This window comes from Protopterus annectens, chromosome 12.part0 (genome assembly GCF_019279795.1).
Source record: "Protopterus annectens isolate FY-2018-M chromosome 12.part0, PAN1.0, whole genome shotgun sequence".
Classification (NCBI taxonomy): domain Eukaryota; kingdom Metazoa; phylum Chordata; order Ceratodontiformes; family Protopteridae; genus Protopterus; species Protopterus annectens.
In genome coordinates, this window is record NC_056746.1 from 557,826,854 (window position 1) to 557,846,721 (window position 19,868).

Here is a 19,868-nt window from a genome sequence, read left to right on the forward strand (position 1 = left end):
AGAGGGAGGGAGGGCCATGCTGCAACGGCTCCCTTAGCCTGAATCCAGGTGCAGAACCTTTTCCATGTGTCAGCATAAGACTATCTAGTGCTAGGGCGTCTGGCCTCATGTATAACATCTAGAAGCCTGTTTACTGAGGTTGGCAGATTGATCGGTGGTTAGGGAATAAGCCAAGCTACCAAATTGAGGGTCTGCAATTGGGGATGCATGAATTCTCCTTTCCCTCTGGGTCAGGAGGGTTGGGGTCTGAGTGAGATGCCATGGTGGCAGTGGGGACAGGCTGTACAGCAGTGGGTACCAGTACTTGCGACGCCAGTCTGGAGCAATAACTGTCCTTGGTTTTTCCTCCCTTATTTTGAGCAGTACCCTGGAGATGAGAGGTAGTGGAGGAAAGGCATAGACCGATAGATTGACCCAGGGGAAGGACAGGGCATCCACTTTCCAAGCCATACAGTGACGCTCCCTGATGCAGAACTTGCTGAGCTAATGGTTGGTGTGGGAGGCAAAGAGGTCAACCTTCGGGGTGCCCCATTTCTGAGTTGTTAGGGTGAAAGTTCGTCTGTCTAGCTGCCACTCGTGTGGGTCCTGAAGATTTCTGCTTAAATGGTCTACCAGAGAGTATAAAGAAGCTTTGCAGGAATTGTGCTAACAGGTGGAGTTGCATGGCACAGGCTGTGTGCCAAAGGGTCATGGCTAACCTGCATAGAGGGTAGGCGCGAGACCCTCCCTGCTTGTTGATATACCACATTACAGTGGTGTTGTCTGTTTTGATCAGGAGAGCCCCTGGGGAGAGAAAGGGCCTGAAAGCTGTCAATGCATGCTGGACAGCTAACATCTCTTTTTGGTTGATGTGCAGATGGATTTGCTGTGGGCTCCATTGGCCCTGTATGCACCTGCCGTCCAGGTGTGCACTCCAGGCATAGTCTGATGCATCTGTGGTGAGGGTCTGGGCGGCGGGGGTTGGTGAGAAAGGTAGTCCCTTGTTGTGGGACGATGAACATAATTATATGAGAAATGAGCATCCTGTGGTGGCAAATATTTTTGGACTCCAAAAAATTCATAAAGGATTAAAAAAAAATCCCAGTTTTAGGCTTATTGTCGATGGAAAGAGAGGTAAAACTTGCTTTATTGGGAAATATTCAGATATCCATTTAAAGAGAGGGATGCAGTCCTTTTAGTATATTTGCAAGCATTCCTGGCAATTTTTGTCGAAATTAAATAATATTCAATATGAGGATAATATGATTTTGGTAACCACTGACATTTGTAATTTGTTTTCAGTGATACTACATGACAAAGGTTTATTGTGGTTAGAAACACAATTATTGGCCTCAGGGATTTATGATCGGGACCGGATCAATGTTTATGTGACTTTGACAGAAATAGTATTAAAACATAATTATATACGGTTTGAAGGTCAATATTATAAACAGAATACAGGTGTGGCAATGGGGGCAGCTTGTGCTCCTATTTTTGCCAATTACATCCTGTCATTTTGGTAAAATCAATACATATTCAAAACCAGGTTTATGAAATGCATTAAATATTACACTAGATATCTGGATGACATGTTTTTAATTTGGACTGGTTCCAAAAATGAATTGGAGGAATTTTTGGAATACCTGATCGCACAGTACAGTGTTTCAAATTCACACATGAGTTTAGTTATGATAGAATTATGTACTTGAATGTGGACTTGAGAGTAGATAAGGAAAGTACAGTTGTGTACCTACCATAAATGTAGATGTTAGAGTGTATTCACTGTTACAGTCATTACTCTTGGGTTATCCTGCTGGCAGGCTACTCTCAGTCGGCCAGAATTCCAAAGTCTAGGTCTGGCGTCGGTTGCTGTCGCCTCTTCCCTGACGTCATTGCGCCAGGGGTATAAAAGATGCAGCCGATGCCATTTTCTCCAGTTTTTCTTGCCCCAGATGTCAGGTGCCCCCAATTAGTAGGCTGAAAAAATATGCCAATAAAAATGCATGCAGAAAAATAACATTTCCTTCATCTACAAGCAAATACACCAAATAGGTTGTATAGGATAGAGAAGTGCAGATAAGTTCCAGCAAAGAAAAGGGGGATGGTGGGTGGGTAACCTGGACTGCAACAGTGAATACACTCGCACATCTACATTTATGGTAGGTACACAACTGTACTATGTTCATCGTGTTTCACTGTTGCAGTCATTACTCTTGGGTTGAATCCCAAAGCTGAGGAAGGGTGGCTGGGCTAAATAGGATTAGGAGAGGCTGAGAGGCCCTGCAGAACTGCAGTGGCAAAGCCTGCTCTGGACTTAGAGTAAAGAGGTAAGTGGTAGTGCTTTGTGAAGGTGTGCACTGAACTCCAATTTGCAGCCTCTAAGATATCTTTGGTTGGTACTCCTCTAAGGAAGGCTGCTGAAGTGGCTGCTGCTCTGGTGGAATGAGGCCTAATGCCCTTAGGCACTGATTTGCCATGTTGAAAGTAGCAGAAACGGATGCAATGGCCTATCCATTTTGAAATAGCCTGTTTTGAGATAGCCTTTCTTTGTGATCCTGCAGCATATGACACTAAAAGTTGCTCAGTCTTTCTGAAAGTTTTAGTTCTGTCCAAGTAGAAGCCCAACTGCCTGTGTATGTCCAAAGAATGCAGAATGTTATCACCCTTGTTCTGTGGATTAGGATAAAAGGTTGGCAAGTGAATGGTTTGGTTAAGGGCCACACTGGACACCACCTTAGGCATAAATGTAGGGTTTGTCCTCAGAGAAACCCTGTCTGGATGAAAAATGATGAAAGGTTCCACAGCCATGAGTGCTTGTAACTCCGAGACTCGCCTTGCAGAGGTTATTGCTGGGAGCAGAGCTGTTTTCCAGGATAAGAATTTTATATCTGCTGTTGATGCTGGCTCGAAAGGAGGCAGTGTGAGTTTTTCCAAAACATAACTGAGGTCCCAGGCCGGAATTGGTGTTCTCCTTGGAGGCCTAATGTTTTTGGCCCCTCTGAGGTACTGCCTTATTAAAGGATGAGAAAAAATAGGTGGTTCCGTATTGTAATGGGCTGAAATGGCCGGGGCATGAATCTTAATTGATGAGAAGGAAAGGCCTTTGTTCAGCATCTCAGTTAGGTATTGTAAAATCTGAGGGATATTTGGTACACGTGTCATTGCCTTGTTCCTTTTTTGCATAAGATTTTCTGGTGCTGGGCCTCCTGGCCTCCAAGATAACATCCATAACAGCTTTTGAAAGAGGAGTGTTTTGAATGACTACATTATCCGCCATGCTGCCAGATTTAAGGTCCTGAGTTGGCTGTGCAGGATCTGATTGTTTTGTTGGGTCAGCAAGTGAGAAGTTTGAGGCAATATCCATGCTGGACCTTGAGACAAGCTCTTTAGGATTGGGTACCAGTGATGACGTGGCCAGTCTGGTGCAATCAGTATCATTTTTGGCTTCTCTTGTCTGACCTTTAGGAGTACCCTGGGAAGGAGAGGCAGTGGGTGAAAAGCATATACCGTTAGATATTTCCAGCTGAAGGATAGGGCATCCACTTTCCATGCTTGCTTGTGATAAATCCTTGTGCAAAATCTCTGCAATTGGCAGTTGTGAGGGGAGGCAAATAGATCTATGTCTGGGCATCCCCATTTCCTTATTATCACGATGAAAGACTTGTGGATCCAGTTTCCATTCGTGGGGATCCATGAGGTTTCTGCTTAGTTCGTCTGCCAGAGTATTTGTTTTTCCTGGCAGGAATTGTGCTTGCAGGTGAATTTGAAAAGCCAATGCTGTGTCCCATAAGGTCATTGCTTGTCTTCAGAGGGGGTAGGAATGTGTACCTCCCTGCTTCTTTATGTACCACATGACCGTAGTGTTGTCTGTCTTTATCAGTAACTGTCCTGGATGAAGCAGGTCCTTGAAAGCTGTCAGGGCATTTTGAACAGCTAGCAACTCTTTTTGATTGATGTGAAGATGCATCTGGTTTGCAGGCCATGTGCCCTGAATACATTTTCCTGCCATATGGGCCCTCCAGGCATAATCTGATGCATCCGTTGTCAGTGTCTGTCTGGCTGTGGGTAAACTGAATGGCAGACCCTTGTTGTGGTGACAGGCTTCTGCCCACCATCAAAACTCCTGTTGCAGGCAGGGAATGAGTGCAATTACTGTCTTTCAGGCTGTGGCAATGCTGAGTCCAAACACTTTTTAGGTACCATTGTAGTTTCCTCATACGCAGTCTGGCATATGGAATTAGTAGAATGCAAGATGTCATGAAACCCAAGGCCTGCAGGATTTTCCTTGCAGATAAGTGGGTTGTTGTTGCCAATTTCTTGAAGTAAGTAGTCAGATGCTTTTGTTTGTCTGGCGTGAGATGAGCCATCTGGGCAGTTGTATTTAAGCTTGCACCCAGGAATATTATCTCTTGAGAGGGCACTAGTTTTGATTTATTTTCGTTTACTGTGTACCCTAGGCCAATTAGTAATCTTTTTACAAACGGCAGATGCCTCAGAAGAATGTCTTTGTTCTCTGCTTGAATTAGGCAGTCGTCCAAGTAGGGATACATTTGAATTCCTTTTTGTCTGCAAAATGCAATTACTGGTGCCAGGCATTTTGTGAAGACCCTGGGTGCAGTAGATAAGCCAAAGGGCAGTGCAGAGAATTAGTAATGCATTGAGCCAGCTATGAATCTGAGGTATCTTCTGCAAGACTGTCTGACTGGGACATGCGGTATGCCTCTTTTAGGTCCAAAGTTATGAGCCAAGCCTTCTTGCCCAGCATGGGCAGTAGTTGCTGTAGAGTCAACATCTTGAATTTTGGAACTTCCAGAAACGTTATTTAAAATTGACAGGTCTAGTATTGGTCTCCAGGTTTTGTCCTTTCTTGGTTCCTTTCTGGGTACTAGAAAAAGTCTGGAGTAAAAGCCTTGCCCCTGCTCTTGTTGTGGTACTTGCTGAATGGCCCTCATGTCCATGAGGGCTGTAATTTGTTTTTGTGCCTCTGCCCATTGATTGTGTGGCAGGTCTGGCATACCTTTTGACCTTGGTAGGGTGTGAAAATGGAACCTGTAGCCTTGGGACACTATGTTCAGGACCCATTTGTCTTGGGTAACCATTTGCCAATTTGATGAAAAAAGTGCTAGTTTTCCCCCTAAGGGGGCTGCCAAAAGAAAAGTGCTTGGATCTGGTAGAGGAAAGTCATTGGGACTGTTTCCTGTAAGGTTGTGATTTGTCTTCTCTGCTCTTGGGAGGTAGGATCACCCCATTGTTTAGGCCTGTATGAGCCTTGGGGCTGAGATCTGCCTCTGGGACGCCTGTATCTGCCTCTTTGTGGTCTGTCTGACACTGGAAAGGACCAATTTTTAGAGGGCCAGTTCCTGCTAAACCTGGGTGGCTGTACCTGTAAGAAATCCTTAACTGTCTGCATGGACTTTGCTTTATCCTCCATTTTTTTCAACACCTCTTCTGCTTTAGTACCAAAGTATCATGCTGTAATGGTGCATCTAATAATTTTGCTTTAACATGATCAGGCAAATTCTGTTCCTTTAACCAAGCCTGCCTTCTAATAACAGAACCTGTAACAGCGGCCCTGCAAGAGGCCTCCAGTGAATCATAACCACATTGCAACGTATGCTTTCCCACTTGTTCAGCTGCATGCAATAAATCCTGCAATTCCTTGTTCTCTGAACCTTCAGTATTTGTCAACAATTTCTGTTTAAGCAGTGACATTACATATTGCCGATATTTAAGCATATGAAAATGACAATTTAAAGCCCTTACAGCCAGGGTAGCAGAAGTGTAGTCTTTCTTCCCCCATCTGTCTAGAGCCCTAGAATCCCTATCAGAGGGGACAGAGTTTTTTGCAGTGGAAGCTTTAACCCCTTTGGGACCCTGAGATATAGTTTCTGGGTCAGCAGCTGGGTTTTTATATAAGAATTTATGAGAATCCGGGACCCTGTAGTACCTGTCTGGCTTAGCAGGTGCAGGGGGTAAGGAGTCAGGGGTCAGGCCGGACTCTGAAAATACATCATCTACAATATCCAAGACAGGTGGAATAGCAAGGGGTCTGTGCTGAGGAAGTAGCAGAAAGTCTCTGAGCCTTTTCTTAGATTCAGAATAATCTTGGCTCTCCCAGTGGAAATGCTCCCTCATGGCATGCAGGGTTTCCTCAAAAGAATAATCCTCGGGAGGAGAGGCTGAAGGAATGGATTCTTCAGCATCAGAATCCTCATAGGGAAGCATGGAGTAATCCTGTTCATTAAAGGAATCAGAGGAAATAGAAACCTGATCAGAAGAATCATACTCTGTCTCTTGCCTAGGCCTCTTATCAGGAGGGGGATGGGAGCCCCTGATCAAACTAATTAGGTCTTTGGCCATTTTGAGCATCTGTTTTTTAGGCATGGAAGCCTGAGAAGGAGAATGCTGTACTTGTTTCTTTGTCTTTAGAGCTGCTTTAGTCTTTGAAGTTGAAGATGGCTTAATATATAGTTGTGTAGGTCTGAAGACACCCTCAGAAGCCGATGCCTGCTCAGCGGCTCCGGACCCATCTGAGGGATTGCTTTCCGACTGTCCAATACCTTGAGTTTCCAGAGGCTCAGTCAGCTCCACGTGGGAGTCGGAAGCGGCCTGTGGCTCTGAGGTAGCGGGCGCCAGGGGCTGCGAAAGCACCTCACTGAGAACCGGCGACTGGCCTAGCAGAGGTTTAGTCGTCGGTTTTGGACCTCGAATGCCTATCCTTTTCCTTGTCCTTGCGTTTTTTGTAAACTCCGGTTGTCGGCTGGTCCGAAGGCATTATATAATTAAATCTTCGGCCAAAGTAATGAAATGCAAAATCGAACAGATGCTTGATAGTGCATTGGTTAAATCTAGCACAAAAAAGACAGCTAGCAATGTTATCAGGGCCTAGGCAAGGAATACAGTGTGTGTGTGTGTGTGTGTGTGTGTGTCTTTCGGCTTTTCCCGGTTAGGGGTCGCCACAGCGGAACTCCGGTCCGCTAATGATTGGCAGTAGAGTTTTACATGCTGGCTTGCCGGGCCTAACGCACAACCTTCAACGAAGGAACGCCCATTCACGCATGTCGTCACACAGTAGAAGCTTTAACTGAGAATCGAACGGCCAACGTCTAACTGTGAGGCGACAACGCTACCGCAGCACCACCAATACAGTAAGAGTGAAAATCCTTATGAGATATTTGCTTCCCACAAGAAATACAATTGTTAACTTTTTCTGACATCGGTCTGGAGCAAGAAAAAAGTTTCCCCAACGGGGTACTAAGCTTTAATGAAGACTTCGGTTCTGAAATTCGGATTTGAAAATCTCAGGAGTCGGCCGACTGGCACTTGCGAACTGCTTTTGCTTCGGGCACCGCGCGGCAAGAAAGACTGGAGAAAATGTCATCGGCTGCATCTTTTATACCCCTGGCACACTGACGTTATGGAAGAGGCGACAGCAACCGACGCCGGACCTAGAATTTGGAATTCTGGCCGACTGAGGGTAGCCTGCCAGCAGGATAACCCAAGAGTAATGACTGCAACAGTGAAACACGATGAACATCATAACGTTATGTCTAGAATATACAGGAAGCCAACTTTTTCAAATTCATATTTGGATTATTTAAGTTGGCATCCTTTCCATCAAAAAAAGTCCATAGTCAAGGGATAATGTGTACGGGCTGCCAAAATGTTAACTATAGAAAGTGAATTTCTTGAAGAAGTAAATTTTATTACAGGTATATTTTCCAAAAGGGGTTACCCGGAAGAGCTACTTATTAATGTTAAGGATGAAGTTATAAATAAGCACTCCAGAGATATGTATTTACCTATATTAGGTTCCAAGAATATGGAGTGTGCTATTATTTACAGTAACAATTATAAAAAGGTTGATGGCAATTATAGTAATTTGAGTTTCATCACTACTTTTAATAAGGACTCCTATAGGCTATGTCAAATTATTGAGAAAAATTGGGAATTATTAAAATTAGATAAGAATATAGCAAAACAACTTTAGGAAAACACCAACATTTGTTTTCAGAAGGGATCAGTCCTTTAAAGATATTTTGGAGTATGGTGGTAGGTCAGACCATCATTCCAGTCTACAAAATATAGGCAACTTTAAATGTGGCATGTGCTCCCAATGTTTGCATGTGCTGGTTACTGGTAATAATTTTAACCTTAATGGCAAATGTATATACATCAAGATACGTTACAACTGCCAGAGTAAAAATGTGGTATACATGGCTAAATGTGCATCATGTCCTGTATTCTACATAGGAAGTACCTGCAGATGGTTTAGCGATAGGATATGTGAGCACCTTCTGGATATAAAACATGCCAAAACTAATGCCCTTAGTAGGCATTTAATCAACTATAACAATCATCGTTTTAAGTTTTTGGTGGTACAACAAATAAGGGCAGACCAACAGGGAAGGGTGCTAACTGAAAATTTGGACATCTGTGAGTTGAAATGACAACTTAATTTAGATGCCACAAGATATCCAGGCATTAATTGTGTGTTGAAATTAAATAACTTGCTGGGATAATTTTTATTGCATTATTGTATCTTCTGTTGTATTTTTATTGTATTCAATCATTGTTATACTATTTCATACTTTTTAATCATTATAATTATTATTGTAGTATGACATTTTGCTTTAAATTTTAATTGATTTATGTTAATTAATTTATTAAGTGTTGAGTATATTTAAGTGCTGGGTGGAGTGTATGAATTTGTTCTGAGGAAGTCCCCACAGGAGGGATGAAAGCGGTTAACTGTGGTTTATAATAAAATACATTGTGGTTTTAAGTGTGAACTGTGGCCGATGTCCTTTTTTCTTGAGTTATACAGTACATGGAATGGAAAGTCCTTTTAGAAATGGACATAACTCAAGGATGTCTAGCCTATACCTACCCTCAAAGCTTTGGTCAATGTCTTGAAGCTTCAAAAGCATAACTAACTTTAAGCATCTCTTAGGATGCGCAGTAGTAAACTCCACCCACATCCTCTCCTCACGGATTGCCTCCTCCTTAATTCCCTCCTATAGTTATGTCATTCAGGAATATGTACACTATTTTTGTTATGGTAAATAAAAGAACACTGAAAAAAGTGTTGCACAACACATCCATCATTTGGGCTGGCTGCCCTCTGTCACACTTAGGCTACTGAGGGGAGACAGCTTCCTACTGGAAGAGGGAATTACTAATAGTAAACAACAGAAATGGCAAGAAATATTTTCATCTTACCATTTCTATGGCTTTGGTGTTACAACAGCACAACCCCACTTGCACTTTTATAAATAAAAGGCTGAATTTACATGGCTGTCAATCAGCCAGTGTCAGTCATCAGAAGACATGCAGAACTGCATGAAAAATGTGGGACTATGTGGAGTACACTTCTCCTAATGCCAATAAAAGCAGCTCTCAACTGCTATCACCTTTTTGGTGTTAGGTTACAGCAAATCCTTGCTTCTACTGTGTCATATGGCAGAGCTGAACTTCTGGCACTATCACTGTGGGTGTTGGTTGGTATTCTGAAAGCTGCATGGACATTCAAGGTGATTTATAAGATGTGTAAATGCAACACTGGTAATGACAACACTTGGGATTACTATTCATACTACGTAAGTAGCAAAGCACTAGTGGACACTAGGGTGAGCTGCAGTTATGTAGATGAAATGTGACATCATGGCATGCGTACCCAAGAACAGAATCTTCTGAAAAACTACCACACCACAGTTTGTGGAAATGGATAACCCAGTCACAGGACAAATCAAGAAGGGTCCTTGATATCAAATCTACAGTTTAGAGTACATTCAAACAATATAAACTCACATGATATGCAAGACGACTTCTCAGTTATTTTGTTCACTTCACTTGCTAGCTAGGGCAGTCTGCTTATTTCAGTATGGTGGCTACCACCTCACCTAAAGCAAGGCTATAGGTTCTTCAAATTAGGTAAACAATGGACTGATGTTTGAATGACGCACCTCAATTCCCACCAGCAGAAAAAGTTGTATAAGCAATCATACTTAACTGCATGAGATACCATCAGTACCCAATTACAAAAAAACAAAACAAAACAAAAAAAACAGTAACTATAATGCAGGATTCTGGTCAATAAGGCATAATAATCAAGTATACTTATTAAAAACTGGACTTTAATTTGAAAACTTCTGTACAAATTCTACTCTGAAACATGATGGGCCATTTTTTACAATATTGCTTATTTTCAGTACAAAAGAATGTAAAAAAATAGCAACACTTTACAGTAAACAAAAAAGATAATTCATTATAAAACAGAAGAGACTGTTCATTCTACAAAAAGGGGCATGATCCCTTAACTATGCTTTAGAATTTAAAAGCCAAGCAAGTACAAACAAATCATTAAAATGTGTATTAACAGCCTCTCAAGAAAAATGCACTACTGGCAGAAAATGTAAAATTTACACAGTAATTAGTGCTTTTAAACACTGTCAACAGAATACAAGGCTTTAAGAACTGCAGAAATTGAAGAGTTAAAAATAAATGAATCAGTTTTTATGGAATCGCATGAATGTGTTGACAGTATTAAACTCACATCTCATACGTGAATATTTACATTGCTGAGTTTGTGCTAAAATAGCTGTAAGAATTCCAATAAAAGGAACCAAAAATAGAAGCGTTCATTTCTACACCATATACATCTTTTTCATATTTAAATCATCTGTACAAAATAATTATTACTGAATGCATTCACAAAAGCTAATACATAACATAAGCTGCTCAGCTATTCAGAAAATGCTGCAGTACTGTCATTTTCATGACACATTTTCAAATCTGGGATATAAAAATACAAATGAACATACATGGGAGTTACAAAAAGGGAAATAAAACAAAAGCAGTTTAGGAAATGGTTATAAAAATAAATTAAGCCTTAATCAGAGGCCGATGGGTTCTGCAGTGTTTGTCCAGAAGGAATGCACATTACTTACACTGAAAAATATATTACATTACAAATTCTACCAGACATTCATGTAATTCCAGCTGACTCCACCAGAGTTGCAAAGAAAGTAATGACTACAAGCTATCACTGGCATCACTATAGCTTTAAGAACAATATCTGATGGAATGAAATGCTGAAGTTGTGATGAACAATTCTTGCTTCAACAGCAGTCTGCATAGCTACCACACATTATGAATTATCACCAACTATAAACAAGTCAAAATAACAAATATCACAGTTACATCTTTTGTAACAAGTCCTCTCTTCAGCACTTCAGTCAAAACAGCTGCTGTTTTACTCAAACAAAAATGACAGAAAGCAAGCATGAAAGATGCCACAGCATCCAAACAAAGGTGAAACCAGAGCTCAAATTCACACCTTTAGAATCTGGGACAAAGCCTACAACTGTTTACAAGACCTATTAAATCACGGTTATATGCATTAATTCCAAGTGACAAGGATAAGGGGATTCATTTTATACTACATGTTTAGCATTGACAAGTCTAATGGCTGTATTCCTCAGAAAAGCCTAGATAAAGTTAAGAGTTAAAACATGGGGTTATCCACTAATAATTACGAGATAATTAACAGACGTGGGCAAAAATGTAATTATATTGGGCCAAAAAATGATGCATCAGGCTGATGTCACTGCAAGAAAAAATATGTTTACCATTAGCGTCATGGATGAAAAACCCTAGTGAAAAAAAAAAACACCAGTGGAATCAGATGTATGCCTGATACAATGCCTTTGATTCTGATCTCCATTAATGTCCATAGGAACCAGAGTCTGAGCTGCAGTACCCATTCAAAATGGGACAATGCAATTCTACTCTCGGATCATAGAAGACAACAGAGCAGAAAAAGGATGACTACATCTTTGATCTAAACAGGGAAAAAAGTACATATACGGATTCAGCAAGACTTATCTGGCAGGGGAAACGACTACTGAAGCTGCTAAAAACAAGATGTTCAAACTACTTTGGCTTAATGGTGTTCCTACGTTATATGAATGTTAATATGGTTATGTTTAGTAGATTTGACGCTTGTTATTTTTACCACTGCATTTAACATATGTTAATGTTGTCACAATCAATGATGATTAACTTAAGCAATTTCCTCCATTACCACATACAGGCAGCTTGTAATCAGTGCCAGACTATTACATTTACAAAAAGAAAACCATACTTTTTACAAACTGTCTACAAGTAATCACTTAATGACAATTTGTAAATTGTCAATTTGCCCTTTTTAAGCCAGTTAAGCTGCCTTTAAAAGCAGAGCAATATGACAGTTTAAAAGCTATCTATTGGCAATCATGAGTGCTTAAGGTCAGCTTGTAAACTGTTCTTAGGAAAAAAAAAACTGGCAGTTTACAAGCTGTCAAGTGAAAAAGATTGCTTGCAGACAGGGTCGGGTGTTGCCAAAAGGTCGGGTGCTCAGGCACACACTATCTGACTATGATACCAATAGCACAGGTGACATTTACTCTTACCAAACCCTGATAAGGATTCTTGGCTCAAAAGTAATATTACAATGGAGCACCTTTCTGAAAAAGTCAAGTCAACTGCTATACAGCAGAATTAACCTGCTACTGAAAAAAAAATCTTAATTCCAAATAGGAAGCTTCAGAAGTAAAGAAAATGGCAGTCTCCTTTACAAATATAGACACTGCATGCTTATACAGATGATGAAGTTCAATAACCAAGATTCTCAAATTAGCAGGATTACAAAGTGTAGTAAGACACCCCACATAAAACATGCATCATATATGAAACAATTGCAACCAAAGAGCAAAATGGCACCCATCCAAGGTTTAATAAAAGCTACAGATGAGGAACATAGAATGCACTTTCTAACGCCCCTGAAATCAGAGTACTACCTATAGAAATGAAAACATCTTTACTACTACAGCTCTACCCCCTGTTTATGATGCTGCTGGTACAACACACCAGTAATACATTCCTGGACACAACATAACAACATCCTATACGATCAAAAGTCTTAAAGATACAGCTTTGCTAGCTAACCTCTGGTCAGAAAACACTTAATTAGCATATGATACTAAACAAAAATATAAAATCCAGGGTAAGAACAATTAATAACACACGATACTGTGCAAATGCATGCCAGTTTCAGCAAAGGGTTGTGGTACACATCAGTGTGTGGAAAAGCCAGCACTAAAAACAATAAGTTTTACACAGCTGTCTATATCCTATCTTATGCAGTCTTTTTAGCATGCCTTTAAAAAGTGCTGCATTCTCCCAAAAAACCTTTAGCATACCTGCATACTACAAAAAAGAACAATAACAATGCTATGCTCCTTTGGAACAGACCCGAACTAGAGGTAGGTTTTGGTTTTCTGAAGCATAAGTAAAAAAGGTAGGGGGCAGTAAAGGTTGGGCGTCTTTTGTGTATGCAGAAAAAACAAAGCACCTGCAGACAATTAATGCTAGCTGGAAAAAAAGTTAGCAGCATTCCAGTCTTTCAGCTCTGGTCCAATTTACTGCTCATTTCACTTCAAACACAAAACAGAAAATATCCACTGCATAACCATAAATAAAGCTGTGCTCCTCCCGACTGGTGGTCTTAAAGGTATAATCTTAAATAAAGGATTTAAGGATACCACAAATGCAACAATCCTGGATGCAGAAAGTCACATGCCTGTCTATGTACTTATTTGCTGTAGTTTGTAAGTACATCTCATGAACATCTGTTTCAATCAACACTCCTGCCAATCAATTAAACAAAGTAGCAGACATCAGAACCAATAAAGCTGAAAATCTCACCAAGAACTTTTTTAAAGAGCTTAAAAGGGAATATGCCATGGGCTTTTTATTAATCTGATTACAAATAAGAAGAATGCTGCACTAAATTTAGTGGTTCTCCACATTCCTGATTCCCTCTTCAAACGGCATTTTCAAGAATACTGTTGTAGCTATTTCCACAGTCTGTCAAAAAACAGGAGATGCATGTGATGGTTCTGAAGCAGAAATACACCGTGACACTGTCTGATGTCAGCTATACATTCCTTCAGTTTAAAGCTCTGACATCCCAAAAATAATGCACTACAAGTGCAAAAACTTGCACTTCACATTATTACACAGCCTCATTTTCCTTATGGGTGAAGAGAGGTCAAATACACACACAGACACGAGCAATCACACAGCCATGCACACAATTCAAAACTCTCCAAATGTCATGATTTTTTTCACAGAAAAAAATGACAATGAGGCAGTGATGAGGTTAGCATAAATTAGTTAATTTACATTTTCTCCAGAAACCCTTCAAAGTCTATACAAACAAAGCTTCAGATTATAGCCAGGGGTGCCAGGCAGGGTCCATTCTGCAGAGATTATCCAGACTGTTTGCTGCAGCTACCAGTGTGTTGACTTTGCTTTCCCCTCCTTCAAACTGAGCAAGATTATGGAGTCGAGTCATGATTGCTGTAACAGCTTTCTGAACCAGTGACACCAGTTGTTGGCTGTCCATGTTCTCAGGTTGCCCAGCTGCAGAGAGTGGAGAGGAAGTATCTTCCTGTGTCTTTTTGTGCCAAGCAATAATTTCATCACGAAGTACTGCTTTCAGAATGCCATCAACCTATGTAAAAAAGAAAATTATATAATTATGCCCAAGTGAATAACCAGGGGACTAATATTTTTAACCAACTCTAATAAGTCATATTCAAAAAATGACACTTTCTCTGCATCTCCTTAACACTACTGGGATATTTTAACAAACGGAAGCCAAAACAGTTTTTATAATACTAAGAAAACATAATACAAATCTTAAAAAAAGACAAAAGCTGAGTAAATGCTGCTTTAGATAAATATGCCATCATCACAAATTAAAGGAATAATCACCATGTGTTTGTTGAATAGTTCAGAGAATCAATAAAGTAGTTGTGTAAACTTACCAAAAATGTAGATGTTCGAGTGTATTCACTGTTGCAGTCCTCACACTTGGGTTATCCTGCCTGCAGGTAGCCCTCAGTCGGCCCGAATACCAGAGACTCAGTATTTCAGCATCGGTTGCTGTCGGCTCCAGGACTGACGTCAGGTCGTCAGGGTTATAAAAACAGGCAGCCGACGCCATTACATCAGGTTTTCTTGCCCCAAATGTCAGGAGCCCCCCAAATAGGGAGCTAGATTACGGTGGAGGGGGAAACCACCACCAGTAAAAAGTAAATACCAATAAAAAGTAAATACCAATACCAAAACCCCAAAAAGGGTGCATAATAGGCATAGAGAAAGGGAGAGATAGAAAGCCAGGGGGCTGGAGGGAGGGAAACCAGGACTGCAACAGTGAATACACTCTAACATCTACATATATGGTAAGTGTACACAACTGTACTATGTTCGTGTTTCACTGTTGTAGTCATCACACTTCGGTGGAATCCCAAAGCTGAAGAAGGGTGGAGGCAGTCAAGAAGAGAGTTATGGCTGGCTAGTATGCCTTGCAGGACTGCTGTAGCAAAACCTGCCCTGGATTTGGAAAAGATGGGCAGGTGGTAATGCTTGGTGAAGGTGTGTGCAGAACTCCAGGTAGCAGCTTCCAGGATGTCCCTGGTAGGGACTCCCCTGAGGAAATGCTGTAGAGGTAGATGTTGTCCTAGTGGAATTTGTTCTGACCCCCCTGAGGGGTTGGTTTCCCATGGTGCTTGTAGCAGAAATGGATTCAGTGTGCTATCCATTTGGAAATAGTTTGTTTTGAAATAGGCTTGTCTTCTGCCCCTGTTGCGAAGCTGACTAATAACTGGTCAGATTTTCTGAAGGGCTTAGTCCTATCAAGGTAGAATCTGAGCTGTCTGTGCATGTCGAAGGAATGCAGGATCCTTTCCCCTTTATTTCGAGGATTGGGGAAGCAGGTTGGTAAATGGATGGATTGGTTGAGAGCCACACTGGACACCACCTTAGGCAGAAAGGAAGGGTTAGTCCAGAGGGAAACCCAAGCAGCATGGAAAATAACGAAGGGTTCCACAGCCATCAGTGCTTGTAGCTCAGACACTCTTCTTGCTGAAGTGATGACTAGAAGCAAGGCTGTTTTCAAAGAGAGGAATTTTAACTTTGCTGACTCATCAGGTTTAAAAGGGGGAAGCGTGAGCTTTTCCAGTACAAAGTTAAGGTCGCAAGCAGGTGTGGGTGCTCTCCTTGGTGGCCCTAAGATGTCTGCCCCTCTCAGGAACTGTTTGATCACAGGGTGCGAAAAGAGAGGTGGGCTCAGTGTTGTAACTAACAGAAATGGCTGAAGCATGGATCTTAATGGAGGAGAAGGAGAGGCCTTTGTGGAGTAGATCTGCTAAGTATTCCAAGATTAGAGGCAGGGAGGGCAGAGTTGCGTCCTTTCCTTTGGATTGAATTCATGAGCAGAACCTTTTCCACTTATCAGCATAGGATTTTCTTGCACTGGGTCTTCTGGCTTCAAGAATGACGTCCAGCACCTGTTTGTTTAGGGTTGCTGGTGAAGAATTCAAGGAATAAGCCAGGCTGCAAGATTTAGGGTTTGGAGTTGTGGGTGCAAAATCTGCCCCTCCAGCTAAGAGAACAAGGTTGGGGTCTGGTGTAGGTGCCAGGGCGGCACCGGAGTCAGGCTGCGCAGGAGTGGATACCAGTGCTGGCATAGCCAGTCCGGGGCAATCAGAATTGTCCTTGGCCTGTCCTGCTTTATCTTGAGTAATACTCTTGAGAGAAGGGGCAGAGTGGGAAAAGCACAGACTGAGAGCTTTTCCCATGGAAAGGATAGGGTATCCACTTTCCAGGCCCTGCTGTGAGGATTCCTGGTGCAGAATTTGCTGAGCTAGTGATTTTAGGGGGAGGCAAAGAGATCCACCTCTGGGGTCCCCCATTTCTGAATCAGAAGGTTGAAGGTGCTGGGCTCCAGTTTCCACTCATGTGGGTCTAGGAGGTTTCTGCTTAAGTTGTCTGCCAGAGTTTTGTTTTCCTGGCAGGAATTGAGCTTGTAGATGGACTTGAATGTCCAAGGCCGTGTTCCACAGGGCCATGGCTAACCTGCAGAGTGGGTAGGAATGTGTTCCCCCCTGCTTGTTGATGTACCACATAACTGTGGTGTTGTCTGTTTTTATTAGTTGTCCTGGAAAGAATAGTGATCTGAAAGCTGTCAGGGCATTCTGTACAGCTAGCATTTCTTTTTGGTTGATGTGTAGATGAATTTGAATTGGACTCCAGTGGCCCTGAATACATCTGCCATCCATGTGAGCCCCCAGGCACAGTCTGATGCATCTGTGGTAAGGGTCTGGGTGGCGTGAGGTTAAGAAAATGGCAGTCCCTTGTTGTGGTTGCATGCTTTTGCCCACCAAAGGAACCCTCCCCTTTGACAAGGTATGATAGGAATGACTGTTTCCAGGTCCTGAGAATGTTGGCACCAAATGCTTTTTAAGTACCACTGAAGTTTCCTCATATGCAGTCTTGCATATGGAATTAGCAGTATGCATGAAGCCATGAACCCTAGGGCTTGCAGTATTTGTCTTGCAGATAGCAGAGTTCTGGTGGCCATTTGTTTGAAGTAGTTTGTCAGATAGACTTGTATTTCTGAAGTTAGGAATGCCATCTGGGAAGTTGTTTACAAGCTTGCTCTCAGGAATACAATCTTTTGACTGGGTACCAGTCTTGATTTCTTTTCATTGATGGTGCACCCCAAGGAAGTGAGGAGGTTTTTTTTACAAATGTCAGGTGCTGCAGCAACAATTCCTGACTGTCCATCTGAATCAGGCAGTCGTCCAAGTACAGGTAAAATTAGATATTTCTCTGCCTGCAGTATGCAATGGCTGGAGCCAGACATTTTGCGAATACCCCGTGTGCAGTAGATAAGCCAAAGGGAAGTGCAGAGAACTGATAATGCATAGATCCTGCCTTGAAACGTAGATACTTCCTGCATGACTCCCTTATGGGGATGTGCAGATAGGTGTCTTTTAAATCTAGAGTGACTAACCAGGCATCCTTGGCTAGCATAGGAAGAAGCTGTTGCAGGGTAAGCATTTTGAATTTTGGTACCACCAGGAAGGTGCTGAGAATTGAAAGATTCAGGATTGTGCACCAAGAGCCCTCTTCCTGGGTACCAGGAAAAGTCTGGAGTAGAATTCCTTGACCCCTCTGCTCTACTGGAACCGGCTGAATAGCTCTGATATTGAGCAGGGAAAGTACTTGGTTTTGAGCCTCTGCCCACTGGTTTGGAGGAAGGTCTGGAAACCCGCTTAGGGTTGGCAGTGAATGGAAATAAAATTTGTACCCCTGGGATACAATGTTGAGGACCCACCAGTCCTGAGTGATGGACATCCAGTTTTTTGCATGAAGGGCAAGTTTTCCTCCTAGGGGCACAAGCAATTGGGCAAGGCTGGGGAGTGGGGTAGATACGTCATTGTGAGCTTTTTCTGTAAGGAGGTGGCTTAGCACTCCCTGCTTTAGAGGTGGGGGCACTCCATTGCTTAGATCTCTGCATACCCTGTGACTGTAATCTGGGTGGTCTCTGTCCCCTGAGTCTGGTTTGAGAAGGCCTGGAGGGAGCTGAAAAGGACCAGTGTTTTGAAGGGCAATGCCTACTGACTCTAGGAGGTTGCACTTCTAAGAATTCTTAAAAAGTCTGCATAGATTTAGCTTTTTCTTCCATCATTTTAAGAACCTCTTCTGCTTTGGTGCCAAACAGTCCTTATTCAAAGGAGCATCTAGTAATTTTGATTTGACATGGTCTGGCAAGAAAGTACAGTTTTGTACCTACCATAAATGTAGATGTTCGAGTGCTAATACAGCTGCAGTAATCACAGATGGGTTCTCTGCCGTCAGGCGGTCCCTCGGTCGGCTGAATTCCAAAGTCTTGGTCCGGCGTCGGTTGTCGTCGGTTTCTCTTCTGACGTCAGTGAGGCCAGAGTATATAAGACACAGCCGACGCCATGTTCTTCAGTCTTTCTTGCCCCAGATGTCAGGTGCCCCCAGAAGGAAGGCAATACATAAACTGTGCTTATGTATATATACAAGCAATGCAATATAATCCAAAATAAGTGGTTGCAAGCAAATAAACCAAAGAAGGATAACCCAGTCAGGTTGTATGAAGGGGTTGTTAGGCCCCATGCCTTTACCAAGTGGGGAAGGAGGGAGGGAAACCTGTACTGCAGCTGTATTAGCACTCGAACATCTACATTTATGGTAGGTACAAAACTGTACTATGTTCATCGTGCATACAGCTGCAGTAATCACAGATGGGTAGAGTCCCAAAGCTACGCACAGGGTGGTAGGTACTAGGAGGAACTGGGTTGAGCCAGAATGCCCTGCAAAACAGCAGTGGCAAAGCCTGCTCTTGTTCTGGAATATAAAGGCAGGTGGTAGTGTTTTGTGAAGGTATGTACAGAACTCCAAGTGGCTGCCTCCAAAATATCTTTGGTAGGAACTCCTCTGAGGAAGGCTGTAGAGGTAGCTGTGGCCCTGGTGGAGTGTGATCTGATACCTGTAGGAACAGATTTCCCATGATAGGAATAACAAAACCGTATGCAGTGGCCTATCCACTTTGAAATAGTCTGCTTGGAAACTGGCTTCCCTTGAGCCCCTACAGCATAGGACACAAAGAGTTGTTCTGATTTCCTGAAGGACTTTGTTCTGCCCAGATAGTAACGTAGCTGCCTATGGATGTCTAAAGAATGTAGTAGCCTTTCCCCTTTGTTTTGAGGATTGGGGTAAAAGGTAGGAAGGTGTATGGCTTGATTTAAGGCTACCCTGGATACCACTTTAGGCATAAAAGATGGGTTGGTACGAAGGGCAACCCTGTCCTGATGGAAAATGAGAAAGGGCTGCACCGCCATGAGGGCCTGTAGTTCCGAAACTCTACGAGCTGAAGTGATAGCCAGAAGGAAGGCAGTTTTCCAGGACAAATATTGCAAATCTGTTAAGGCAGCTGGTTCAAAAGGAGGCAATGTTAACTTTTCTAG

At 42.2% G+C, this 19,868-nt stretch overlaps 1 protein-coding gene across 1 annotated transcript in view; it reads right to left on the reverse strand.

Annotated features, from left to right (window-relative positions):
• Positions 1–10,095: 10,095 nt before the first annotated feature.
• Positions 10,096–19,868, reverse strand: part of LOC122816707 (transformation/transcription domain associated protein) — a gene marked incomplete in the record, with an annotated part of 2,794,447 nt that continues 2,784,674 nt past the window's right edge. The window contains 1 exon segment of the mRNA XM_044089697.1: positions 10,096–14,536. Within this exon segment, the coding sequence (XP_043945632.1) occupies positions 14,252–14,536 (285 nt within the window).